General features: G+C 38.6%; 1 protein-coding gene across 3 annotated transcripts in view; it reads left to right on the plus strand.

The window, feature by feature from the left end:
* NCAM2 (neural cell adhesion molecule 2) overlaps positions 1-25710 on the plus strand; it is a 410155-nt gene that overhangs the window by 205152 nt on the left and 179293 nt on the right. For all 3 annotated transcript variants that reach the window (XM_040338816.1, XM_040338817.1, XM_040338818.1), the window contains exons 2-4: positions 10806-10880; positions 18607-18813; positions 21884-22027. In XM_040338816.1, the coding sequence (XP_040194750.1) occupies positions 10806-10880; positions 18607-18813; positions 21884-22027 (426 nt within the window). The remainder of the gene's footprint in view (positions 1-10805; positions 10881-18606; positions 18814-21883; positions 22028-25710) is intronic.

Here is a 25710-nt window from a genome sequence, read left to right on the forward strand (position 1 = left end):
AAACTCCAGCCAAGAAAAACAAGTTGAAAATGAACAGCCCATTAAAGATAAAATAACAAAACCAGCTTATGTGACAATGCTAACCTTCATTTCAGAGATAACCCCAATCCCTTTTTCCTCAGTCAGTCTCAGATGTCCTCAGTGTGATGGCCAGCAAGATTCTATACACTTCATTGAGCCCAGGTTATCCTGGATCTGCTTTCAGCTATGACAGCACAGTAAAAGCAGCCTAGTGATTATTTTTCAAAACAAAAATTGTTTGCATAAATGTGTCAAAATCCTACAGTCTTATCACAAACATTTAGGTTACATTCTCACTGGCGATCTTTTGATTCCTGCTGCGACTCTGAAAGGCTAGGTGCAACCACTGACCTTGTTCATTATAAAAACAGGTTGCTGGTAGCCATAGGTATTCTCAGCTATCTGGTCAGACAGCAATTACTGTACTTTGTCACCGCAGGCAATCGTTGGCTGTGCATAGAGGCACAAATAGCGCTGGAGACCTCTCATTATAGTAAACAGGGCTGGCGCTGCAGCTAGCAGCTACCAGCAGGCCTTAATAACCAATTCCCTAATAATCAAAGTATATAGTGCTTTTTCTACGTTTCTTCTAACCTTTTCTGTTTTCCTGCAATCAGAACAGAAGCCATTTCATGATGTTACCGGCACATGTGCATATCTGTGGCTGTTTACAGCATGTTCTGTGTGCCATCAGCCTGTTCAAGCCAAATGTGTGTTTCCTACTCTCATTGCGGTATTGAAATCCCATGAGAGTACAGTCCTGTTCACAGCAAAGGATAACAAGGAAACCTAAGGGATTGTGGGATATTTATCATGAGTTAAAAAAATCAGTTCAGGTGTAATTCTAGTTATGCCTAGGCCATAGACTTTGTTAGTCAACAGAACTGCCCTTCATTTTTTCAGTTTTTGCTGAAATTCTTCCAGCAGTACGTCCTGTAAGAGACAGTTGGGAAAAGTGCTGATTTGTTCAGTGAGAAGGGAATATTGGGCCAAATCCACAGAAAAGCTGCCTAACTTAACTTTTCAGAGTTAAGTTACACGGCCTCAATTCTCCGAATTTAGGTAGCGATCCTCAAAGCACTTACCCGGAAAATTGCGGCAGTGCAACTTAACTCCGTGCATCCTAAGGCGTTCCTAATTAAAATGGGCGATTCCCATTTAAATTAGGCGCGCCCCCGCGCCAGACGTACTGCGCATGCGTGTGACGTAATTTTTCCCGACGGGCAGCGCGCGAACGTAATTTACGCCGGGCTTTGTGGATTGCGATGGGACAATAAAGTTGCGACGGGTTAAAAAAAAGTTAAGCGCCGGAAAAAAAATCAACATTTTAAAAAAAACGCGGCGATCGAAAAAAAGGTCTGGTTTTACATGGTGTACTAACTTTACACATTGTAAAACCAGCCCTAATTTTGCGCAAGCAAATCGTAACTTACGCAGAAAACACAAAGCTTAAAAGCTTTGTGGATCTGCTTAAGTACTCATTTGCATACGCTAGGCGGCATTTCGACTCAAAATGCCCCCAGCGGCGGATGCGGTACTGCATCTTAAGATCTGACAGTGTAAGTGTCTTACAGATGTCAGATCTTCTGCCTAACTTTGGAAAAATCCTTTTGAGGATCGTTTCCAAAGTTAGGCACAGAGATATGCAGGCTGAACAGCAGTTCCGCCTGCGTATCTCTTTTGTGGATTTGGCCCATAGTACTAGGCAGAAATAAAAGCAAGTACTTGCCAAAACCGAAAGGTTAAGCAAGTGCCACGAAAATCAATTTGAAAAATGCATCATCACTTTGAGAGCAATTTCTATGGCACAATTATCTTTCTGAGTACTTTTTGTTGATCAACTTCTGACACCTGTTATTGATTATTTTGGAAGTTACTTTTCATTTTCATAAATCACATTTAACTTTGCTTTCCCTGTTTAATAGCTTGTTCATTCACCTTGATTAAGCTTATATACTTATTATACACTGTGGAAGAGATTTACTAAAACTGGAGCATGAAAAATCTGTTGCAGTGCGTTTTTGAATGTGATTTTGCAGTGAAACTTCTGATTTCATCAATAGCAACATTTTTTCCCAAAGCATAAACTTTTATTTTAGCAAATTGAGCTGCTTAGGCAAAATTTGTTCGACAATTTTTTTTTCTTATTTAGAGGGTGTTTCTTGAAGGGTATACTTAGGGAAAAAACATTTTTTTTTGTGTGTGTAGTTGATTGTTATTAATTTTGTTTTTACTTCTTTCACAAATAGTTTTTTTTCTTTTCTTTTTGTGAGTAACCGTAAATATCATAACACTCAGTCTTTTCCTCAGTCTTTTGTTGCATGCTAGTCTCATGTCGAAAGTGAAGTGGTTACTAACTATATGAAAATTCTCATAGAAAACAACTTCAGAAGTGATGAAATGTGTTAATTAGTTTTGTATGTATTCTTTCATTTCTGAGCATGCAAAGTCTTGCTCTTACAATATTTTTCATACGAAAACCTTACTAATGAAATGAAAATTAGATGTTGAGTTCACGTATGACAAAAATGTTATAGTCTGCACATCCAGCTTTTGTCGGATGAAAAACCAGAATCGGCTTTCGAAAGCACCATACTAACGATCTGAAAATCGGCAGATCATTCAGATCAAATTTTTTTAACCATTTTCGTATTGTGTGTATGGGCCTTACGAGTGGGCTGTCATTTGGAAAAAGAACAAATCCAGGATAATTTAATGAAGCTTCTGTAATCCTTAGCACCCAATTAAAGCATATTACACTATTAACCTCCCTGGCGGTATGATTCTTTCAGAAAAAACATGCTGAAAGCGGTACCATTATTTGCAAGGAAATTTGGCGTTTTATATTGTAGGTCTGTAATTTTTAGAAATAACTCACTTAAATCTGACCAAACAAGATTCTAATAGGCATCCCGGGTATGACATTTTTTTAAAAACAAAATTATAAATTATAATATAATAAATAATTATAAATAATTATAACAAATAATAATATAATTATAATAAAAATTATTCAATAATGTAATCAAATTAAAATCACTGAAATTTGCTCAGTTGCAGAATTGTTGCTGTCATTATTTTTTTTTTTTATGACGAATTTCCCCACAAATCGCTATCGCACAATTCTGCAAGTGATTATAATTTATTATCACTGTTTTTTAGCTGATCTAAAACTATTTTTGACATAAAGGGACACTTTTGGTTGCTATGGACAATCTACAGTTTGCAGGGAGAAAAAAAGGTTTTTATTATATAAAATGACATGCAGGACACTGGGCAGACCACTAGGGACAGGGGGGGTGTGTTTTTTTTACATACAGTACTGTAATCTATAAGATTACAGTATACTGTATGTAAGGTGTTTGTTTACGTTTTTGAATTTGGCGCCGTTCTCCGTCCCCGTGCGTCGTAACGTCGCAGGGAACGGAGATCGGCGTCACACGGAGGCACTATGTGAATCGAGCGAGGTCCCGCTCGCTCACACAGCGCGGTGGCATCGCTGGATCCAGGGACAAGGTAAGTAAAAAGTGCCTGTGGATTCAGCGAGGCGAGCCGAGACTGACTCGGGGTTACCGATAGTAGCAGGAAAATCTAACCCCGAGTCAGTCTCGGGAAGACCGCCAGGGAGGTTAAAGACAACCAAAACCCATCTCCGTTTTGCCTTCCCCATTGTCTGCAATTTAGGCAAATGCCAATATTTTTCGAATTTCCACCAACATTTGGTACAGGTTTAGTAAATTGTTTGCAAAAAGAGAACTGACTTGTCGTGTAAATATCATTAAAGAGTTAGTAAACATTGAAGGTGATTAGAGAATTGTAATCCTGCAAAATGAAAGCTAGTTAGGAAAAGAGAGGTGGGATGTGTCATATAACTGCATCACGTTCTCATCTTACATTTATTACTTTTTAGATCATTAAAGTGTTAGCAAAATCAACATTTTAAAACTGCTGACAGTCTGTGTTCTTATAACAGAAAAGACCCTAGAGGTATTTTCTGTCATAATTGCCCCCCCACATGTCAGCAGTAATGTGATCTGAGCACATGCATGCAGAGCTCAGATCACATTTATAGCCTGCCCTGTGTGTCATGGCGATGTGACTTTGTGATTGCACTGTGATCTCACTGTCCATTAACCACTAGAGGGCCGCGCTATAGACGAAAGACGTCCACAGCGCGGCTCTCAAGTGCCGAGTGGACGTCTTTAGACATCCTGTTGTTGTGATTCCCCGTGGGCGTGCAGCGGGGAAACAACGTGCCCGGCGCATCGCTCGGGAGCAGATCACCCGCGATCGTCGGTGACACAGCAGGACGTGGAGCTCTGTGTGTAAACACAGAGCTCCATGTGCTGTCAGGGAGAGAGGAGACCAATCTGTGTCCCTTTACATAGGGACACAGCATCGGTCACCTCCCCCAGTCAGTCCCCTCCCCCCACACAGTAAGAACACAATGAGGGAATACATTTAACCCCTTCCTCACCCCCTAGTGTTAACCCCTTCACTGCCAGTCACATTTATACAGTAATTAGTGCATTTTTATAGCACTGATCGCTGTATAAATGTGAATGGTCCCAAAATGGTGTCAAAAGTGTCCGACATGTCCGTCGCAATATCGCAGGCCTGACAAAAAAAACGCAAATCGCCGCCATTAATAGTAAAAAAAAAAAAAAAAATCATAAATCTATCCCCTATTTTGTAGGCACTATAACTTTTTCGCAAACCAATCAATATACGCTTATTGCGATTTTAACAAGAAGAATACGTATCGGCCTAAACCGAGGGAAATTTTTATTTTTTTTAAAAAAAATTGGGATATTATTATAACAAAAAGTAAAAAATATTGTGTTTTTTTTCAAAATTTGCAGTATTTTTATGTTTATAGCGCAAAAAGTAAAAATCGCAGAGGTGATCAAATACCACCAAAAGAAAGCTCTATTTGTGGAAAAAAATGATAAAAATATAATTTGGGTACAGTGTTGTATGACCGCGCAATTGTCATTCAAAATGCGTCAGCGCTGAAAGCTGAAAATTGGTCTGGGCACGAAGGAGGTTTAAGTGCCCAGTAATGAAGTGGTTAAACAGCCTAGATCCCAAAAGGGGACAAGACCAAAAGGAGCGGATAGCTCTCTATTTTTTTTTATCACAGCCAGCGCAACTGCATTACAGTTTGCAGATCAACACAATGTGTTCCAGATTGCAAATCAGTGCAGTATGTTCCAGTTTGCAGATCCCAGTGCAGTTCATCCAAATAATCAGATCATAGCATAGTGTGTCTGTCTCAGTTTGAAGATTACAGTGCAGTGCATTGCAGTGTGCAGAAAACAATGTAGTGTTTCCCAAGTTTGCAGATCACAGTGCAGTGTGTCCCAGTTTGCTTTTTCAGCAAGTGCCTAAATTACTAGTTTGCTCACCACAGCCAATGTTCCCTTTGTTGTTGATTGCAGCCCATTCCAGTGTTTTACATTTGTGCACATATTTTATAGAGTTGTCTCAATATCTAAAAAATGTAGAGTAGTGAGAAGGTGTATACAAGTCTTAGTATGAATTATGAGAGCTGCAGGAGGACCCCACACTCAGATCCAGACTCAGAGTATGAACCTAGAGAAAAATGCAATATGGGGACCACTAATTCAGAGGATGAAGAGTCCCTAACAAAAGAGCCAGGCCTATTAGTAAATACCTTTTTTAATTTTTAATTTTTTTATGTGGTCATTTTGTGACATACTGTATTTCACTGTCCTGGGACTCCAGAGCCTCCAAAAATGTGATAGGTATTTATGAAATCAGATGCATACTTTGTGTTCAACAGCCTGGTGCTTCTTGAATGTATGTGATTAGGAAGCAAAAAAAGTCTCACACATGGTATCTCCATACTTGGAAGAAGTATCAACATATGTTTTTGGGTGTAATTCTGAGCATGCCTATTTTGGGTATGAGAAATATCTTAATAAAATGGCATTTGTGGGGGAAAAAGACTCACCATGCCACTTAGCAAATGCCTTGGGTTGTCTGCTTTCCAAAATGTGGTCAGGAGGTGTTTCCACTGTCTTGCATTTCAGGGCCTTCAAAAATGTAATAGATAGTCAGGAAAATAGATGCGTAATGCCTTATGAAAGCCTGAAGGTGCTTATATTGTGGCTAGTCAGAGAAATACTCTTGGGAGGAGTAGCAACGTGTGATTTTGGGTGTAATTCCAAGTTTGCCCATGATGTAGGTGAGAAATATCTTTAACATTAGAAAAAATCACCATACTTTTTACTTGATACCTTGCAGTTTATACTTTCAAAAAATGGCCTCAAAAAGTGTGATTGACAGTCAGGAAATCAGGTTTTGTTCTTTAACATATATATATCATATATATCATATGTTTTAAACCCTTGATCTTTCATACACGTAAAAATTTTATTTTTTTTGCAGAATACACTTTGGCCTAAATTTATTGAAAAGTATATTTATCTGATATGTTTTATAACAGAAAGTAAGGGGAACAGTTTTTTGTTTCTTTTATATGGTAAAATTAATTATTGTAATCGTCAATATAAAACATGTTTACATGCAAAAAATATTAATTTGGTACATGTAAACACTGGCATTGTATACGTGTATATAAGGTATAAGTCTCATACAGTACAGTATCAGAAAAAAACAAAAACACAGCCTATCCTACCTTATAAATCTTTGGATCTGCAATTGTGTTGATATATTGTATTGATTGCTATGTTGACATTTTGTCCTACCATTGAAGGATATGTTAGCTCAGCAAAAATTATGCTGTCTAACTACAAAAGATAGATGCGGGAGCAAGGTGCATATTGAAGTCTCTATAACTGTGTTGGCTGAAACTGTATCATACGTTAATAGAATAATAACATTTGGCAGCTCTATTGCATTTTAATCTGTTGTACAGATACATAATTAGTTATAAAAGTAGCTTATTTTTCATATAATTTCTGATGTAAGATTTTTTTCAGACTTTACATGGTCCTTCCCCCCAAACCCTGCTAGAAATATCACTTAGAATGTGGGGTTATTGTAGAAACACCAAAAGCATACACATCTTCGTACTATAAATCCAATATGTTTGGCATATTTATGTCCTACTCAGTATTTGTCAATGAAAATTCTTATTTGTTGATTTTTGTATAGTGAACACATGAACACAAACTTTGGCACATCCAAGTGTTTTATTCAGGTTTTATTACATAAATTACTAATTATTGTTTAAACAATTAAATTAGCAAGGATAACATATAATAGGGGACAGTTAGAATCTCTGTCAGGTTGTACTTCTACCTGGTACTTTAATAGAGAGATTACATTAGATTTGGATTTCATTCCACTTCCTGTTCTGGGGACAGCGTTTTATCAGGAAGGGAGTGCACCTCTTCAATATATCCCCAGACAGCAGTAAAACCTGACAGTTCTGATTCCATCCTACTCTATTGAAAACTTGTCTGGCTGTGTGTATGTTCATGTGTGAAAGGGATCTTAGAATTTAAGCTCCATGGGGGAATGTGACTGTACAATATATAAAGTGCTCTATACATTGGGGGCAGTATATACATACTGTACCTGTGTGTAATAACAAATACAATTAAAAAAAGAAGAGTTTGGGCTACACTGTAGATATACTTTAACTGGCTCCATTTTCAAAATATTTTTTCAGGTTAAATAAATGTGTTTCCTCCTTTTACTTTATTTGCTTAGTTGGAAAATTGAAAGACTTTCAGATGATTTTTATCATCATAGGCACATGGAAAAAAATGCCACAGCACTAATTCTCAAACAAAGAGGGTATTACTAAGTACTAAGGGCCAGATTCACCAAAGAGATACGACGGCGTATCTCCTGATATGCCGTCGTATCTCTGTTTCTATCTATGCGACTGATTCATAGAATCAGTTACGCATAGATATCCATAAGATCCGACAGGTGTAATTGTTTTACACTGTCGGATCTTAGGATGCAGTACCGCGGCCGCCGCTGGGGGGAGTTTGCGTCGTAAACCAGCGTCGGGTATGCAAATTAGGAGTTACGGCGATTCCCGATGGATTTTCGTGTTCGCTACGTCGCTGCTAGTCTAGTTTCCCGTCGCAAAGTTAGTCGGCGCTTGACCTGCCCTAACTTTACTCAGTAATCGTATTGCTGTTTAAAGTATGGCCGTCGCTCCCGCGTCGAAATTCAAAATTTAACGTCAATTGCGTAACACGTCCGGGAATACGGAAGTACGCGCGTCGCCGTTTGAAAAAATTACGTCACGGCACGCAAAGCACGACGGGAATTGCAAAACTGAGCATGCGCAGTAGGTCCGGAGGCTGCCAGCATAGTTTTCATCACAAGTGCTTTGTGAATCAGGCACTTGCGATGAAAACTTGCGGCGGTGTAACGTATCTATGATACGTTACGCCGCCGCAGTTCTATGTGAATCTGGCCCTTAGTACTTACTAAGTACTAACTTCTTGGGTGCCCTGGAAAATAAAAAATTGAATAACAAATAAAATAAATAGTAATTGTGCTTTCAAATTGGGCACTTTTGGGGCTGCACTGATAATCGGTTTTCCCTGTGAGGAAATGCTGCTGATCGGCTTGCCTCACCTCACCTGTCAGTGTGAGGAGAAGAAAGCCGATAACTGACATTTCCTTGTTTACATATGATCAGCTGTGATTGGTAAGTAGCTGCATCATTGGCTCTTTAACAAGATCGGGAATGCTCCATGTCCTGGGGACACAGCACGCCACTGATCGCCGAGAGTAGGACGATGTCATATGATGTCGTCCCAGAACAATGGAACCACCCTTCAGTAAAATGCACAGTTCAAATACAAAACTGTAAACTGTTATACCAGCAACATTATTTGTAATTCTGTACTATCCATCTTGTGATTTACACACTTTTACCATGCTGTCCAGCCATGCTGGTTCAGAAGTGTTTTCATCCATCCATGTAACCTGTATGCCATCAATGTGTTCACTATATAATGAATCAACATCAGTGCCTTTAAAATTGGATTCTAAGCTTTCTGGACCACTTTCTTGCTAACTTGCTAACTGAATTAGCAAGTTAGCAAAAAGTGTTCCAGAAAGCTTAGAATCCAATTTTAAAGGATTTTTCCTAGTTCACGCGAGTCATCTTTTTAAGCTGTTCCCCTTTGCTATCTTGGTTTGTCTGTCAGAAGTCAACTTGACAGAAGAATAAATGAGTAAAATACCAAAGAAGATGCTTTTAAATTCAAGGAAAATTGGGGGTTTAGAATGATCTACTCTACTGCTCTTCAGATGTTTGTCAAGAATATAATATTTAAATCTAAAAATGTGTAATCATTTTAGCAAATAAATAAAAAACAAGACTTCAAGTACCTGACATGATAAGGTTCCTGTGTCTTGTGCAGCAAAATGCATCCATAAAAGGTATTTGCATAAAATGAAATTATTTTAAGGCAATGGCAGCAACCTTTGTAAAAATATTAATTACCGGTACCTAGTTTAATTTCTGCTTAAGATATGGCTAAATTGGGAGATAAAAAAAGGATCCGTTCTCATACCTCAAATGCCTGAACAAGTATAGCAGAGCAAAATGGGCAAATATGAGATTTGCTACTTAGCTGAACATTTTGTTTTTAATGTCACATATATGTGGAAATGTGAAAAAGGTTAAGGTTAGCAGAACATCTTTTGTGTTAGCCATCAATTAAAACAAAAGATTTAAATTGATAAATAGAGCTAAAGTTATACCATTTTATGATTAATTTAAAAGACTAAAAATGAAAGAATTAGAAACATGTTGGGGTTATTTTAATAAAGCATGTTAACTTTGCAAGGGAATTTTCACATAGCTTAATATTTGTGGTTAAAATTTTCTTTGCAGATGATTGTATGATGAAAGTTGGAAGAACTTACACCATTCATTAAACTAATTCCATGTACAAACAATCGGATATCTGATGGAATCTAATCTGATGGATTTTTTCATCGAATATCCAATGAAGCTGACTTTCACCAGTCTTGCATACACGCTATCAGACTAAATTCTGACCGTGCCAAAATGCGGTGACGTAAAACACTACGACGAGCCAAAAAAAATTAAGTCAAATGGTTTCGAGCATGCGTCGACTTTATTCTGAGCATGCGTGGATTTGTCTCCGATGGAGTTCCACACAGACAATTGGATCTTTCTATCGTTTTATCTATCGATGGAAAAAAGACCGATGGGGCCCACACATGATCGGTTTGTCCAATGAAAACAGTCCATCGGTCTGTTTTCATCGGACAAACTGATCGCGTGTACACGGCTTAAGTGAAAATTCCCTTGCATAGTGAAAATTCACTTTGCTAAGTGGACAACCTATTTGCCTTCAGTAAATTAAACCTCATTTAGTTTCTTTTAGGGGAAATAAAATTTTAAATCAAAACACATTGAATATGCTAATAAGCAGTAATGCTGACATTTTTAATTTCTGTAATTAAAATGTCTAGAAAGAGTTTATTCTCACCTTGGTGACAATTTTCTAATTAGCAAGAGTTCTTAATAAGAGTTACTTTTGGAAAATATTTATCTGGCAGTTCTCTGAATCAATATTTAACACAACGAAGACAAGCAATTTCTTTGTCTGCTTCAAAAATCCAGTTAAAAATATTGATTCAGAAAAGTAATATTTCCCTTGACTGAATGTTAGATAATATTGGCAAAACAAGTATTCTTCAGAGTTTTTATTTGAATATCATATCATGTTAATATGTCTTCCTTAGAATTTCCCAAAATTTACAAAAAATGTAAATCTGTTTTTCAGCTATATTGCAAGTCTCAATTTCTCTCAGCAAAGTTGAAATCAGTGTTGGGCAGTCCAAGTATTTTACATGTACAGGTAAGTGATATTTTCCCTTCTTTTTGTTTGCTTTGTTTATGATCATTAGTAGTATTAGTAGTAGTAGTTGTGATAGTATAATATTTTGAATTTGTTCCTAAATTTATATACATGTTATCCATTCAAGCATGTTTTAGGAATAATTACACAATATATTTGTGCATTCCTGTTGACAGTTTGAAGAGACAAAAGAAATATAAAATGTAAAATTCATGGTAATATACAATACCTATTCTTAAAGCGGACCTTCAGTTATACGTCTTTTTTTGTGTCAAGTGCATACATGCTAAATAATTTATGTTGTATAAGAATAACATTTATTACCTATTGTGGAGATCACAGTACTCCTCCTAAATAGTGATGGATACATCTCCCCATGTTCCATTCACCAAAGGTGTGATGAAACATCTTCAAAATTTGGTGAACTTAAACTTAGACGTTAAATTTTGTGGGGCAATTTGTGTTGCTAAACTCTGGCAATTTTTAGGGTTATACTGTAGGCAAACTACTTCCAAAAAGGCATGGGAAGCTGGGCACTGCCATGAGGAACAATGACCAATGCAAAACAAACCAAAAAAAAAAGAAAAACATACAGAGGGGAGAGAGTCTTTTCATGCTACTTTGTTGGTAACATTAAACATATGCAAATCCCTTAAATATTATGCTTAGAGTGTGCCTTAAAGCTGTACATGGTGTCACAGATTTTTTTTACAGTGAGTCTAGCCAGCAGCGTATATTTAGCGGTGGAAGTGATTTTTCCTTTACAATTAGTTTGGCTTGCTAACAGCAGCAACATCCCAATCTGGTTTCTCTCAATTTGGAAACAAAGAGCACAAGATTTGTATTCATAGACTATGGGTTATATGCAGACTACTATCAGGTGATTGGATACTATCAAAAAACTGGCCACCTCTCATAAACACTCATGCAACCCCACCCACTCTGTAAGATTCCAGGTTTCTGCTAGTATCATGTGCTGATGGCCCTTTTATTCTCTGGAGATGTATTTTTATTTTTTAAAACATTTAATTTTATTTTCTCTGAAGCTTCAAGATCTAACTGCCTACTTACCTGGACTAGCAGTTTCTGGATGAGTTGCCCTCAGTGAATACTTAGGGGAATGTTAGAATAATTACACACACCCTTTGTCCCTAGTGGTCTGTCCAGTGTCCTGCATGCACTTTTATATTATAACTACTGTTCTTTATGCCTGGAAACTGGAGATTTTCCATAGCAAAAAAAAAAGTGTTCCTGTATGTCAAAAGTGGTTTTAGACCAGCTAGAAAACAGCGATAATAAATTAGAATCACTTGCAGAATTGAGCGATAGTGATTTGTGGGAAAATTTGTCATCAAAACACTGAAAGTAATGACAGCCTTAAGGCGATTAAGTTCGCATTTGCTGCGCTATACAAGTTACTCACTCACTCACTCACTCACAGCGACAATTCTGCAACTGAGCAAATCTCAGTGTTTTTGATTTGTTTACATTATTGAATAATTTATATTAATATTATATTATTATTTATTATAATTATTCATAGTTATTTATTATATTATAATTAATTATTTCATGTTTCAAACGTTATCATACCCGGGATGTCTACTAGACTCTTGGTTGGACAGATTTAAGTGAGTTATTTCTAAGAATTACAGGCCTACAATATAAAACGTCAAATTTCCATGCAAAACAATTGTACCGCTTTCAGCATCAAAAACCTGACATATTCATACCGCCAGGGATGTTAAGTAAAAATTAGCTGTTGTAAACCTGGCCATTTCAGATCTCAGTAAACATCCTCTTCTAAGGATTCTGTCTGGAAGCTCTTTTTAAGGCTCTTCAACCAGCTACTACTGCCATGTCTACAGTATTTGCCAGACTATTGCTAACCGTACAAAGCACATGAATGTCAGACCAGGAACTTGTCTTTGAGTATCCACGCTCTCTTAGAGCAATTACAAATGATGTAAAAGAAAAACTTTGCACCACAGAAATAGTAAATATGGTGATTGTGCAAACAATTTTCCACCAGCCACAGTGTTAGGTAAGCTCTGTTTCAATATTTTTATTAAGGCATTTTCAATCTTTACACAACAAAATGCAACGAATAAAATCGTATAAGTAAGCCATATTATCAAGAGCAGTATAAAACATACACAGAATGTACCCTCAACTATAATGTATATGGTGGTAGTCTATGTATACAATGTAGAATTCTCAGTAGATTTCACCATTCGTTACACACAGTAGTATGCCAATCAATCAGAAGTCAGATAACAAAACTCATGTCAAGGCCAACGAAATCCAAGGCAGCCATTGAACATTTAAATGCGTGGAAAAAACAGAACAGTATTATCATCGATAAAAATGAATAAAATAAAACGAATTTCAGAGGCCCAACACCATTCCCAATATATAGGATATCAGGCTTGGTATTGGGACCGCGTGTCAAAGATACAGGTATCTCAAACCTTTTGCTATAAGTTAAGCAAGGAAAATAAACGTAGTAAATCAAAAGAAGAGAGAGAAAAAAAAAAAAAAACATAAATGGTGTTAGGTAAGCTCAGTGATAATACTGGTTAACATGTAAAAAGAAATATACCATGCTTAGTGCTAAAAAATAAGATAATAAATCAACAACAGTCCTTATTGCAATCTTTTTGATAAATAAACCAAAATAGTCCCAAAGTAATGTATTCCATAAAGTTTTTTACTTAACTCTTAAAAGTAGTGCTCCACTGAACTTGTGTTCAACAGGTGCCCCAAGTGGATGTGCACTCACCCTAAAGTTTGACCAACTATTTCTAACATGGTTACTTGCATTTATTGGGGAAATATCCCCCCGGGTGTTGTCTCTGTTGGCAGGTCTCACAATAGTTGCTCCTCCAGTGTTAATGGGGAAGACATATGATAAAGGGAAGCCTCATGGCATAAAACTGTATGATTTATTGGACATAAAAAATATATAAATTGCATATACTCTCATGGTCTAGTGCTTATATCCTGCCACCCAGTGTATACAGCATAGGTATGAGGGGTGACTCAGCCAGTGTTTTGATATGTTCCACAATTCCCGACTCGGCATGGTCCTCGGAGCTGACGTAGGCAGAAGTGTTGCTGTGATGACCCGATCAAGCCTCAATGTGTTTCAGCCAATCAAAGGGCCGTCAGCAGGAAGCTCTAATTACACCATCTTAGATGTGGGAGTTTTATACCCTTCCATGCTTGTCATCCAATTAAAACTAATATATTAATTTAACCTTTTAAATAACCACTTGCTGTATACATAGAATGCTTACAATTACAAAGTTCTACAATTATAATTTACCAACTAACTAAAACGTTTGTATACATAAGTTACTTTGGCAAATGCATCTCATGGTGGCCACCTAGTGGTCATATACTAAATTAAAAAAATAAAATATTTTAAAGGAACTGGTCATTAAATCAGATCTTAAAGTGGTTAAAAAGCCTCAGGGTTTTTCACCTTTAATGGAAGTGCAGTCTGCTCGCATAAATCGTAATAAAAAATATTTTCCATTCTGAAGCTTCCCTCCAACCACTTTGCATATTATTTTATATATACTGTGATTCTGCCAAATATGTAGAAATCTCCCTCCACTAAGTCTGGCTGCACCCATTTTAACTATGGGCAGCTGAAGCTGCTGCCTGTTCACTTCCTGGATCTACACAAACACACAGAGGCACACCTCCAGCTCTGCAACCATGCAGCTCTCATTGGCCCTTTTATGACTCACCCTTCTCTCCCTTCCTTGCAAACGCTCATGAAAGTGAGAGAGAGAGAGAGAGAGAGAGCTCTGCATGATATCATATAGCCTGGGCTAATGACCAAACAAAAAAGAAGTGGGCTTTATAAGGTATTTACTGGTAGAAAAAAGATGTTTCACTATCCAAAGTTAAAACAAGGACAGATAATTTAATAGATCTAAAGCAAAAAAAAACCTGAAGGTCCCCTTTAATGCATTCTATGCATAAAGGTGAAAAACCTTTTGTGCTGCAGCTCCCCCAGGCCCCCCTTTTTCTTACCTGAGCCCGATCCAGCAATGTGCATGAGTGCAGTGGCTCCAGTTGCTGTCTCTCTTCTCATTGGACAGATTGATAACAGCAGGAACCATTGCCTCCCGCTGCCGTCAATCGGATGTTCCCCTCTGTACACCATGTGTTTCTAAATGTGTTTTCCCTGCTTCTGGCTCTTCTACAAACCCAGGACACGCATATCACAGGTTTCCTGGATTACCTCCTACTGAAGGACTCCTCAGCCCCAAACTTCTCTGCCAGTGTCTAAATGGAGATTCATGTTTTTCAAACCTTTCACTGATGTAACTTACCAAAGTCTGTCATCCACCCCGTACACACTTGGATTACCTGCCTCTAATCTTGAACACATCCCAAGCCAGAATCTTCATTACTCAGGGAAGCAACCTATAAGAAGTTTGCTTCCCTAAGGTCCCACAAGGGGACTCTCTGGGCTTGATGGTGGGCACCCCTCCATGACAGATTACTTTACCAAGTTTCACTCCAGGCCCTTTCCAATCCATCATAACCATATTGTACAAGAAAATCCAATCCTGAGATTGTCCAATGTTTTTGTTCAGCCATATAATGCTCTCCCTGACATTTTGGATCTCCTGTGTTGCCCCGTAATTGGGAAAGTACTTCTTCCACACGCCATGAAAGTGGCAGAGTTTACAATTCCCTGACTGTCCAGAGGACCTGGTCCCCTCAGGAGTCAAAATATCCCATCAACATTCTTCAGCTGAAATCCATCAGATTATTTTCACACCAATGGACCTCCTTTCTGCAAGGTCACCCAGTCAAGGTACAGTTGGATAAATACTTCAATAGTGGTCTACATAACAAATCAAGGGACACTGGAAGAAACAATCTGATACACTCATTGATGGAAACTCACATTGCCACTTCACATACCTGGAGTGGACAGTTGACAGGGAAACTTCTTAAGCTGTCAAAGCCTGTTGCCCTCGGTTGATGTAAGCTTTGGCTGCAAAGAACTTCAAGCAGTCAAGCTGTTATCTAAATGTGTTTTTGTTCATTATTTAACCCATTTTTTCTTGTGGACCCACTGACAGCTCTGTTTCGTATGTTGTTGCTCACCCCTCAGTTTATTGCTTTGGTGCATCCCATGGTCAATGAATACAGGCTTTGTGTGCCATATTGTGCAATTAAGATAATAGGAATTGTGTCTTAACTGTAAATTCCTTATTTTGGAGTACAGTACAGGACACAGGCACTCCCCTGTTTTAATTACTAATTTTGCACATGGTGGGTGGGGTTATATAAGTGCGCACTGGGGGCAGCCCTAGCAAGTTTTTCCCATGTGTCCAGTCACCTGAAGGTAGCCTGCATACAACCCAAGGTCTGTAAATACATGTTCTGTGTCAAATACTGTACTCCAAAATAAGGATTTTATATGTAAGACAAAATCCCCATTTCTTTCAGGTAGCTTTACATGCTTTACAATCAAATGGTATTAGATTTATTGTTCACAGCATATAGAAATTGGCCAGTGATTTACTTGATTTGATTTCTATCAAGCTATTTTTAAGAATTAAAAGGCTGAGGATGATATAACAGTGTAAAACTGGCCAGCAGCAGTATTAGGAGAGCATGGATGGGTCAGCGGCAGGACAATTGTAAATAGAAAGGCTGGGTTGAAACATATTATATCAAAGGAGCACAGGATTACTATGACAATTAGGATACTCCAAAGGGTACAGCAGTGTAAAATTTGCCAGCAACAGGATGATTTTATTTAGGGATAACAGGTCTAAATGGTGGATGACTAACTTATATCTCTCTATGAGAATTAGGGGGAAGGGTGGGGTGGGGTGCTTGTGAATTTAAGTCATGTTGCAATTTTTATTTTTTTATTTACACAATGCAGTGACATGTTGCAAAATAGCTCCAAAAACAGATGGTCAGTAATAAGTTAATACTGTGCTTTAAGCGCCCCAAACTTAAAAAAGCATTATGAAAAAAAAAAAAAACACACACACACACAAAATAAATAAAACCCCCCCAATTTGATTTAGCACTGCATCGATTTAGCTGACAATTGCGCATTCATGCGACGTGGTACCCAAACAACATTGACATCCTTTTTTCCCACAAATAGAGCATATTTTGGGGGTATTTGATCACCCTTGCGGTTTTCATTTTTTGCGCTATAAAAAAGCGTAAATTTTGAAAAAAAAAACCAATATTTTTTACATTTGGCTATAATAAATACCCCCCAAAAATATATACATTTTTTTTTCAGTTTAGGTCGATATGTATTCTTCTACATTTTTTTTGGTAAAACAATGCAATAAGCATATATTGATTGGTTTGCGCAAAAGTTATAGCGTCTACAAAATAGGGGATAGATTTATGGCATTTTTATTATATTTTTCTTTACTAGTAATGGCGGTGATCTGCAATTTTTATTGGGACTTCGACATTATGGCGTACACATCGGACACTTTTGACACTATTTTGGGACCACTGTCATTTATACAGCTATTGTTGCTATAAAGAGCCATCGATTACTGTATAAATGACACTGGCAGGGAAGGGGTTAAACACTAGTGGGGGGATCAAGGGGTTAAGTGTGTCCCAGTGAGTGATTCTAACTGTGGGGGGATGAGCTACCACTGACATGACAGTGATCACTGCTCCCAATGACAGGGAGCAGTAGATCCCTGTCATGTCACTAGGCAGAACATGGAAATGCTTTGTTTACATAGGCAACTCCCCGCTCTGCCTCTCTATCTCACGATCACGGCCGCCGGCAAACATCGAGTTTGCGGGACCGCAGGCACGCTCCCATGACAAGCGGCGCACACTCGCAAGGCGGCAAATTCATAGGGACATAAGGTATGCCCATTTGCCTGTATGAGCCCTTCTGCCGACATAAAAGTGTGTGTGGCGGTCGGCAAGTGGTTAAAGGAAACCATTGCAGCAAAAAAACAAAACACAGTTTAATATAAATAAAGGCGCAATCAATATCAAATAAAACCAAAAGCCTCCTTATTGACCCCTCTAAGCCTTCTGGCCATAGTTAAAAGGCTATGCAGTGCATTATATTTAAAAAAATTCCAGAAACCATGAATCTTAAACCTGCAAAATTAGTCTTAAACCCATGGTATTGGCTTCCCAAACCTCATACCTAGCACTGAAACTGCCTTCATTTGTTATTTCTTTTTGTTGAAAGAAGATCGGTGGCAACTTTGTTTAGGTATTGTCCAGGTTTAACATCTGGTTTCAGGAAAGAGATGCTTTCTCAAGTTTTAGATAGTATACAGTCATTCAAATTCTATTGCTTGTTCAGTTCTTGGTTGTGCTTGTTTGGTACAGATTAGCTCCTGCCACGTGCGATCACTTTGTGACTTGCTATAAAGTTACAGTGTTGCCATCTGCGTGCTAGGCGAGACATATCAAAAGAAATGCTTAAGACTGATGACATTAACTTAGTCTAGGCAGAGTCACTTAACTAGGGCTCAAGGAACACTTTTGAATTCTAAAAGGTACACCTTTTTGAAAAAGTATGTTGTTGCTTAGTGTTGTGAATCTTTTGTCATGCAGACAGGTTCTGTGTATATTAACAGTAAATCTGGGGGAAAACTAGATGCATTACTTGAAAATGACTACTCTTTTGTACATTGTGTTTTTCTTTCTTTTTTTCTTACATTCCTTTCATTATTAGTCTTAGGAGAACCTGAAACGATAGACTGGTATAGCCCACAAGGTGAAAAAATAACTTCTAATCAGAGAGTTGTGGTGCAAAGGGAAGGCATCCGATCATGGTTGACAATTTATAATGCTAATATAGATGATGCTGGAATTTACCGGTGTCAAGCTATCGATTCAAAGGGTCATACTCAGGAGTCTACAGTTGTTCTAGAAATCTATCGTGAGTATCTGTAATCTGTTTTACAAATATTGTTTTTTATTTGTACGTGTTATATTTTTACATATTTTAATAAGGAAAATGTTGATGTTTTTTTGTCTGCATTCTTTGTCTAGCCATGAACTATAGGGCACTGAAAATTACAATACAAACAACCTTTTACGTTAATGTAAAGATTCTAAAATAGTACAGTACAAATTGCTTGAATACCTATGACCCATTCTTTCTGAATAGTCAAAGCACTTATTTTTGTTTTCGTAAAGTGTGATGTCCACATATAGGCATTAAACACACATATTGTAGCTTTTGCAGTGTAGTATAGCATTTGGATGCACCTATGAATTAAAAAGTTACAAATGTGTGCCAGCCCTGCCCAATCTCTTTAGGTTCTTGGGAAACCGTTGCTGTATCTCAGGGCTTTGGTTCATCTCTGCAAAAGCTCAGAAGCTGTTACCATAAATTTGCCAGACAGTGTTCAGACCCACCTGTACCTAATTCTATTTTGAGTGACAACTGCACTGCCCTTTATGAAATGAATTACACTTCCTTGTTTAGAAAACTGAAAGAAGAGCTAGACACACAGGCTACATATAACTGTAAATATAGAATTAAAGCTGCTAAAATGATTTTAGTTCCAAAACGGATGTACTTCTTTAGATGTTGTACTTCTTTAGATTTCTTCCAACCCCATTAGCAGAGGGAAACCTCCAGAAGATACAACATTTAATTGGGGTTCACAGGGGTCTAGGCTCTCATATAAATGGCTTACATGCTAGGGAACAACAAAGGAGTATTTGAGTTCCCTATTGAATATCCTATTACTGGGTAGCACAATTAACACAACTTTCTATGTTGTACTCTAAAACATATTTCACAGAATTGATACAATTAGAAGTAGAAGAATGTGGTGAATATCCCTTTGATCTCCTGATGTGGAAAACTTAAAAACAGAAACTGTCAATTTAGAGACAATACCTGTTGCATTCATTGAAATTGTGGGATGACACATGCCAGCACATTCTGCCCAAACATTTCACCTGGTGGCTTTACAAGGGGTTCTATAGGGTGCAATACTATATCATAGACAAGGGGCTTATGAATGTTACACACTTAAAGCAGAGCTCCACCCAAAAGGGGAAGCTCCCCTTGTTCACACCCTCTCCCCCCTCCACTGCCACATTTGGCACTTTTTGGGGGCACCGGGTACCTGGTTTTGAAAACTTCCCACTTTCAATTCCTGGTAAGATCACTGCATGGCAATCTGCGTCATGTCTGGCCCCTCCTCCTCTTCTCACTGCCTTCTGGGACATGTGTGTGTGTCCCAGAAGGTGACGGGATCATTCAAAAAGCACAGCATGACTTGTGCATGTGCAGTAGGAAACCAGCTGTGAAGCCTGAAGGCTTCACTGCCAGTTTCCCTTACTTGCAATGCCGGTGCCTGCACCCGAAGCCAATGGACAAATCGGATTGGGGTGCCAACATTACAGGATCCCTGGACAGGTAAATATCCTTAAATTACTAATGTGCAGTGGTACCTGAGTTTGCAGTTTTCTTCTTACACTCAGTTACCTCATCAAGCAAACTAACATACCTTATGACATAGGGGAGTGATATGAGTATTATGGCAGGAACAGAGGACTGGTTAAAATGGATGTATACCATACATTAAATTGGTTGTAAAGGTTTTTTATTTATTTTTAAAAATAACAAACATGTCATACTTAATTACCTCCACTGTGCAGTTTCTTTTCCACAGAGTGGCCCCAAACCTGCTGTTCTGGGGTCCCACAGCCTCTCTCGCGGCTCCTCCCCACAATAGCTAACCCCCTCTGGGAAGCTCTCTCCCGACTAACTGACTAACTATGTAACTATGTAACTATGTAACCTTGCAGGCCTGCTCCTGTGTCATACAGTCGGCGTCCATAACTGCCAAGTGTATGACTCGGCCCCTCCCCCCGGTGACCACGTCATTGGATTTGATTGACAGCAGCGGGAGCCAATGGCTGTGCTGCTATCAATCTATCCAATCAGCGCCAAAACTCTGTGGAGAAGAGGACACCGTGGACGCACAGAGCAGGTTACCTGGCTCAGGTAAGTAAAACGGGGGGGGGGGGCTGGGGGGCCCGTGATTGCCAGGTCTTTTTTCACGTTATGCATAGGATTCATTAAGGTGTAAAAAACATGAACCTTTACAACCCCTTTAACTTTTTTTGACATGGTACTTAGTAGTGATCAGACTTGCTAGAATGTACTCAAATTCCTCTCCCGATTGCTTTCGGGAGTGTAGTCTCCATAGATATATATTCCATATTTAGTGGAAATACCCAAAGGCGAAACAATTTTGGAACCGTAATTATTCTCTTATACACACAGTAACAGGAATTGATGCCCCAAACACTGCTTGGATGTCCGCAACTGAATAAAGATATCCTGGGTATTTCAAAAATGTAGATGGTCTTTTGTAACTTTTCTACAGTTCTGCATCTTGAGGCACATTGCAGACTATCCCTGGGTTCACACTAGTGTGATGCGGGAACCAGCGTGATTCCAGCACGATTCCAGCGTCGGTTCCCGCATCACTAGTCTCATGCAGGCAGTTCACACTGCCTTGTGCGAACCGCTGCGGGTGTCATCACACATGTGAGAACTGTGAACTTGCACAGGAATCAGATCGCATAGGTGAGAACACTCATGTGATCTGATTCTAGTGCGGGAAAAAACAAGTCCCTGCACTATATTCTGTGTGAATCCAATGAGAATTCAGCCATACAACTGTATGGCTGAACTCGCATTGCTCAGAGATCGCATGTGATGGGCACCTGCGGTGCTGGGGAGATACGCATGTAATCTCTGAGAATGCGCTAGTGTGAACCCAGGCTATATTTTACTTGATTGATTACAATGTACTACCTGAAAAGAAGGCAGAACGAAACAGTTTGATGAAAAAGTACAATTTAAAAGATGCATTTTTTTTATTATTTATTATAAAGATGCATTATGACACATGTATTTTATTTTGTTACTGTCTGGATTGTTTTTCTGAGAAATAACATTCCATTTACTTTTACCTTAGAGAAACTGACATTTGAAGATGTCAGGTCACCTCAAGAATTCAGAAAAGGTGAAGATGCAGAGGTTGTGTGCCACGTCAACAGCTCCCCGGCTCCCATGGTCAGGTGGTTGAATAACGGGGAAGAAGTAACAGACATTGATGACAGTTAGTATTTTGGTAACGTTTTAAGTTATGTTTTTCAAAAGAGGTTCTAGTTGTAAAATATAAATAGGATAAGTAGTAGTAAGAAAAAAGTTTTCATAATTCAGTTTGTTCCATCAGCATCCTCCAAATAGATTTTATATCATATGTTTGACATTTATATATGAATTTAGAGGACAAAAAATGATTCATCCATATAACATAATATACATTTTGAGGTAAATCACTAGGGAAGAATGGGAAATGACTAGGTACATTGATCCGTGGTTGGAAAATCACTACCTCTGTATTTGTGTTTAACTGTTATGACTCCATGGTATCTGATTTGGCCAGTATTGCTTTTTCCAATAATTTTATAAAATCTGTACATATCAGTATTTATTTTATTCATATTGCTATGTCAAATCCTGGTTGGGTTTCTAAAACAAATGCAAATTTGCAAACCAAGGGCGGTGACATGCCAGTGCTTGAGTCCCTGTAGAAATGGACCATAAATTGACACAAAACTCTCTGTATACTATATCCTTTCTTCTTCATCACTAGACTTAGGTAGGGAATAATTCAAAATATTCCCCTGTTCTCTGCAGTATTTCACCCTATCTCTAAATTCATATTTAAAAGTTTTTCACTATCTCAGATGAAGCAGAAATCGCTCTCTTTTTCAAAAAATCTCTCCCACTTTGCAGTTTCCTACAGAGTGATCTTTCCAAAGAGGATATTAATATGCAACATTGGGTCCTTAGGAGCCAGTATTGCTCAGTAAAACTTCTTCTAGAAAGAGGACTCATGTCAGAATTGAGGGCAAAGGTAAAGGAAGCGTATTAAACTTTATGTTGAACCATGCATTTTTTCTAGTTTCGGAGTGGGGAATAAAAAAATGCAGTTTCTTCCCCACTTTTTTTCCCTCTCCCCCTATTTTACCTTTCTAGGCTGGAAAATATCCCTGTAGACCGCAGTCTATGTTTACTAACAGGAAGCCGTGCTTAACTTGAACCCTATACTACACGACACAATGCGCCCTTCCCTTCCAGGAGTGGGATACAACCAGCCTCCTCTTCCCCCTTAAACTCCAGATTGCCCCCTTTCCCTAATTCTGGCTCTACACCTAAGCCATGGGGTTCAAGTGAGATTGCGCTATCAGAGTATCTCTACAAGTCTGATGTCAGTACTTAGATATTTGCATTTGATGGTGAATTTTGCCTAATCGTTTTCTGCTCTTTGATCATGATTACATGCCACCAAAAGTTATGTAAAACGTATCTGATATGGAATGGAACCTGGGTTCTTATCTTTGGCATTGTTATGACCTCAATCTAATTGTAAAACCATCATCTTGAATGTTATTATATTGCATTGTACATTATGCATACTCCCAGTAAAATTTGTTTTGAACAAAAAAATAAATAAATAAAAACACCTTCCAGGTTTTGCTGCTACCATGGGCTCTGTTAAAGAGATTTGCACTTTCTTTCTACTTAATTGGACAGGAAATGAGAGAAAATCAGCAACAGAATCATAAACAGAAATAACAATATAAATAAATCATATAGCAACTTGTAAAAGTCCACTTGTTTGCTCGGTAATATAGACCCTTATAGATGATATAACAACATATGCAAGTCCACTGTAGTGCTCAGTGATTTACTCCAATTGTGCTCCGATCATGCATAAAAAAAGCTTTGTGCTTTAAATCTTCATAATCCTCTCCATCACTGCACACACTGACACTCACCAGACTCAAAGAACCAATGGGGGCTATTTACGAAAGGAAAATCCACTTTGCACTACAAGTGCACTTGTAAGTGCATTGAAAGTGCACTTGAAAGTGCAGTCACTGTAGATCTGAGGGGAAGATCTGAAATGAGGGGAAGCTCTGCTGATTTTATCATCCAATCATGTGCAAGCTAAAATGCTGTTTTTTTATTTTCCTAGCATGTCCCCTTCTGATCTACAGTGACTGCACTTCCAAGTGCACTTTCAGTGCAATTTCAAGTTCACTTTGCACTTGTAGTTTGCACTTGTAGTGCAAAGTGGGTTTGCTTTTCGTAAATAACCCCCACCGAGTCTTTGAGTCTGGTTAGTGTCAGTGTGTGCAGTGATGGAGGGAATCATGAAGATTTACAGCACAAAGCACTTTTTATGCATGATCAGAGTACAATTGGATTTAATCACTGAGCACTACAGTGCACTTGCATATGTTGTTATTTGATCTATAAGGATCTACTGTATATCAATGAGCAAGTGGACTTTTACACGTTGTTATATGATTTATGGACACTATGGGGTTGATTTACTAAAGACAAATAGACTTTGCAAGTGCAGATCCTCCAGAGCTCAGAAAATGAGGTAAAGCTTCACTTTTCAAAGGAAAACATTTTTCCTAGCATGTGATGGAAGTCAGCAGAGCTTCTGCTCATTTACTAAGGTATGGAGAAACCGCTCTTGCAGAGTGCAACTGCACTTTGCAAAGTACACAATCTATTTGCCTTTAGTAAATTAACCCCTATGAATTTAGGAGTTAAATTTGTGGTGTTATATACATATATATGTATAGTTATTATTAGCTTTTCATACAATGAATGAATGAATGATTTAATGAATGAATGAATGACTTGTATAGCGCTACACATGCAAACTGAATCGCCTCTAGGCGCTTTTTCCAGCCAGTGTCTGCTTGGCTGTTGCGGTCATTTTACCCTGTAGGATCTCGACACGCTTGGGACACACAGTCATACACACAGATATACATATATATACTGGGCCAATTTTGACAAGATCCAATTTACCTACCAGCATGTCTTTGGAGTGTGGGAGAAAACTGGAGTGCCCAGAGGAAACCCAAGAAGCCGAATGTCGGTGCGCAGGCGCCGTATAGAGCCGACTCACAGTCTGGCTTCTTTCGGCAACTCGTGACGAGCTGTATGCGCCGGTCAGAAGCATGTCAATCAATTAGCATGTGAATAGGAACGCCCAGTCCCGCAGATTACATACCCGGAAGCCGCGGTGAAAATATAGATAACACGGTATGTACGGCAATAAAATTTAAAAGGTCAGCATAATGTCATTATCACAACTCGGCTCAATGTAATGTTAGAATTTTTTTGGGGTGAACCCCCGCTTTAAGTGATTCTGTGGTTTGTTCCCTGGGTGACAGACTAGCAAAAAAAGTGCCAGCACTGCACCAGCAGTTTAATGATGAATGTTGGTGTAAATAAATGTTGGTACATTTAGACTCCATTCACACAGGGGCAACACGACTTCCAGCGCAACTTTGGGAGGCAACTTGGACACGACTTGAGTATGAATCACAGTGCGACATGAGGCAAATTACAAGGCAACTTCAATTTGCCTCCAGGACAGGAGGCTTTCCAGTGGCCAATCAAACAAGAATCAGCTCTCTGGGAGGGAGGGAGAGGTTTGCTTGAGAAATGTATTTTCTCTTCCTGTATTGTTGCTTCTGTGATCCGACTTCTGAGGTGACTTCCATTGAAATCAATGGGTACAAGTTGCCTACAAGTCGCCTAGAAGTCGGATTGAAGTAGTACAGGAACCTTTTCTGAAGTCGGAGCGACTGCAGTAGTGTACATTAAGACGGCTCCATTCACTTACATTGATTTTCTCATGCAGCGCGACTTGAGGCGACTAGGGGCGACTTGGGGTGACTTGAAGTCAGATTCAAAGTCGTC

Source organism: Rana temporaria, chromosome 2 (assembly GCF_905171775.1).
Source record: "Rana temporaria chromosome 2, aRanTem1.1, whole genome shotgun sequence".
In the NCBI taxonomy this organism is placed as follows: Eukaryota; Metazoa; Chordata; class Amphibia; order Anura; family Ranidae; genus Rana; species Rana temporaria.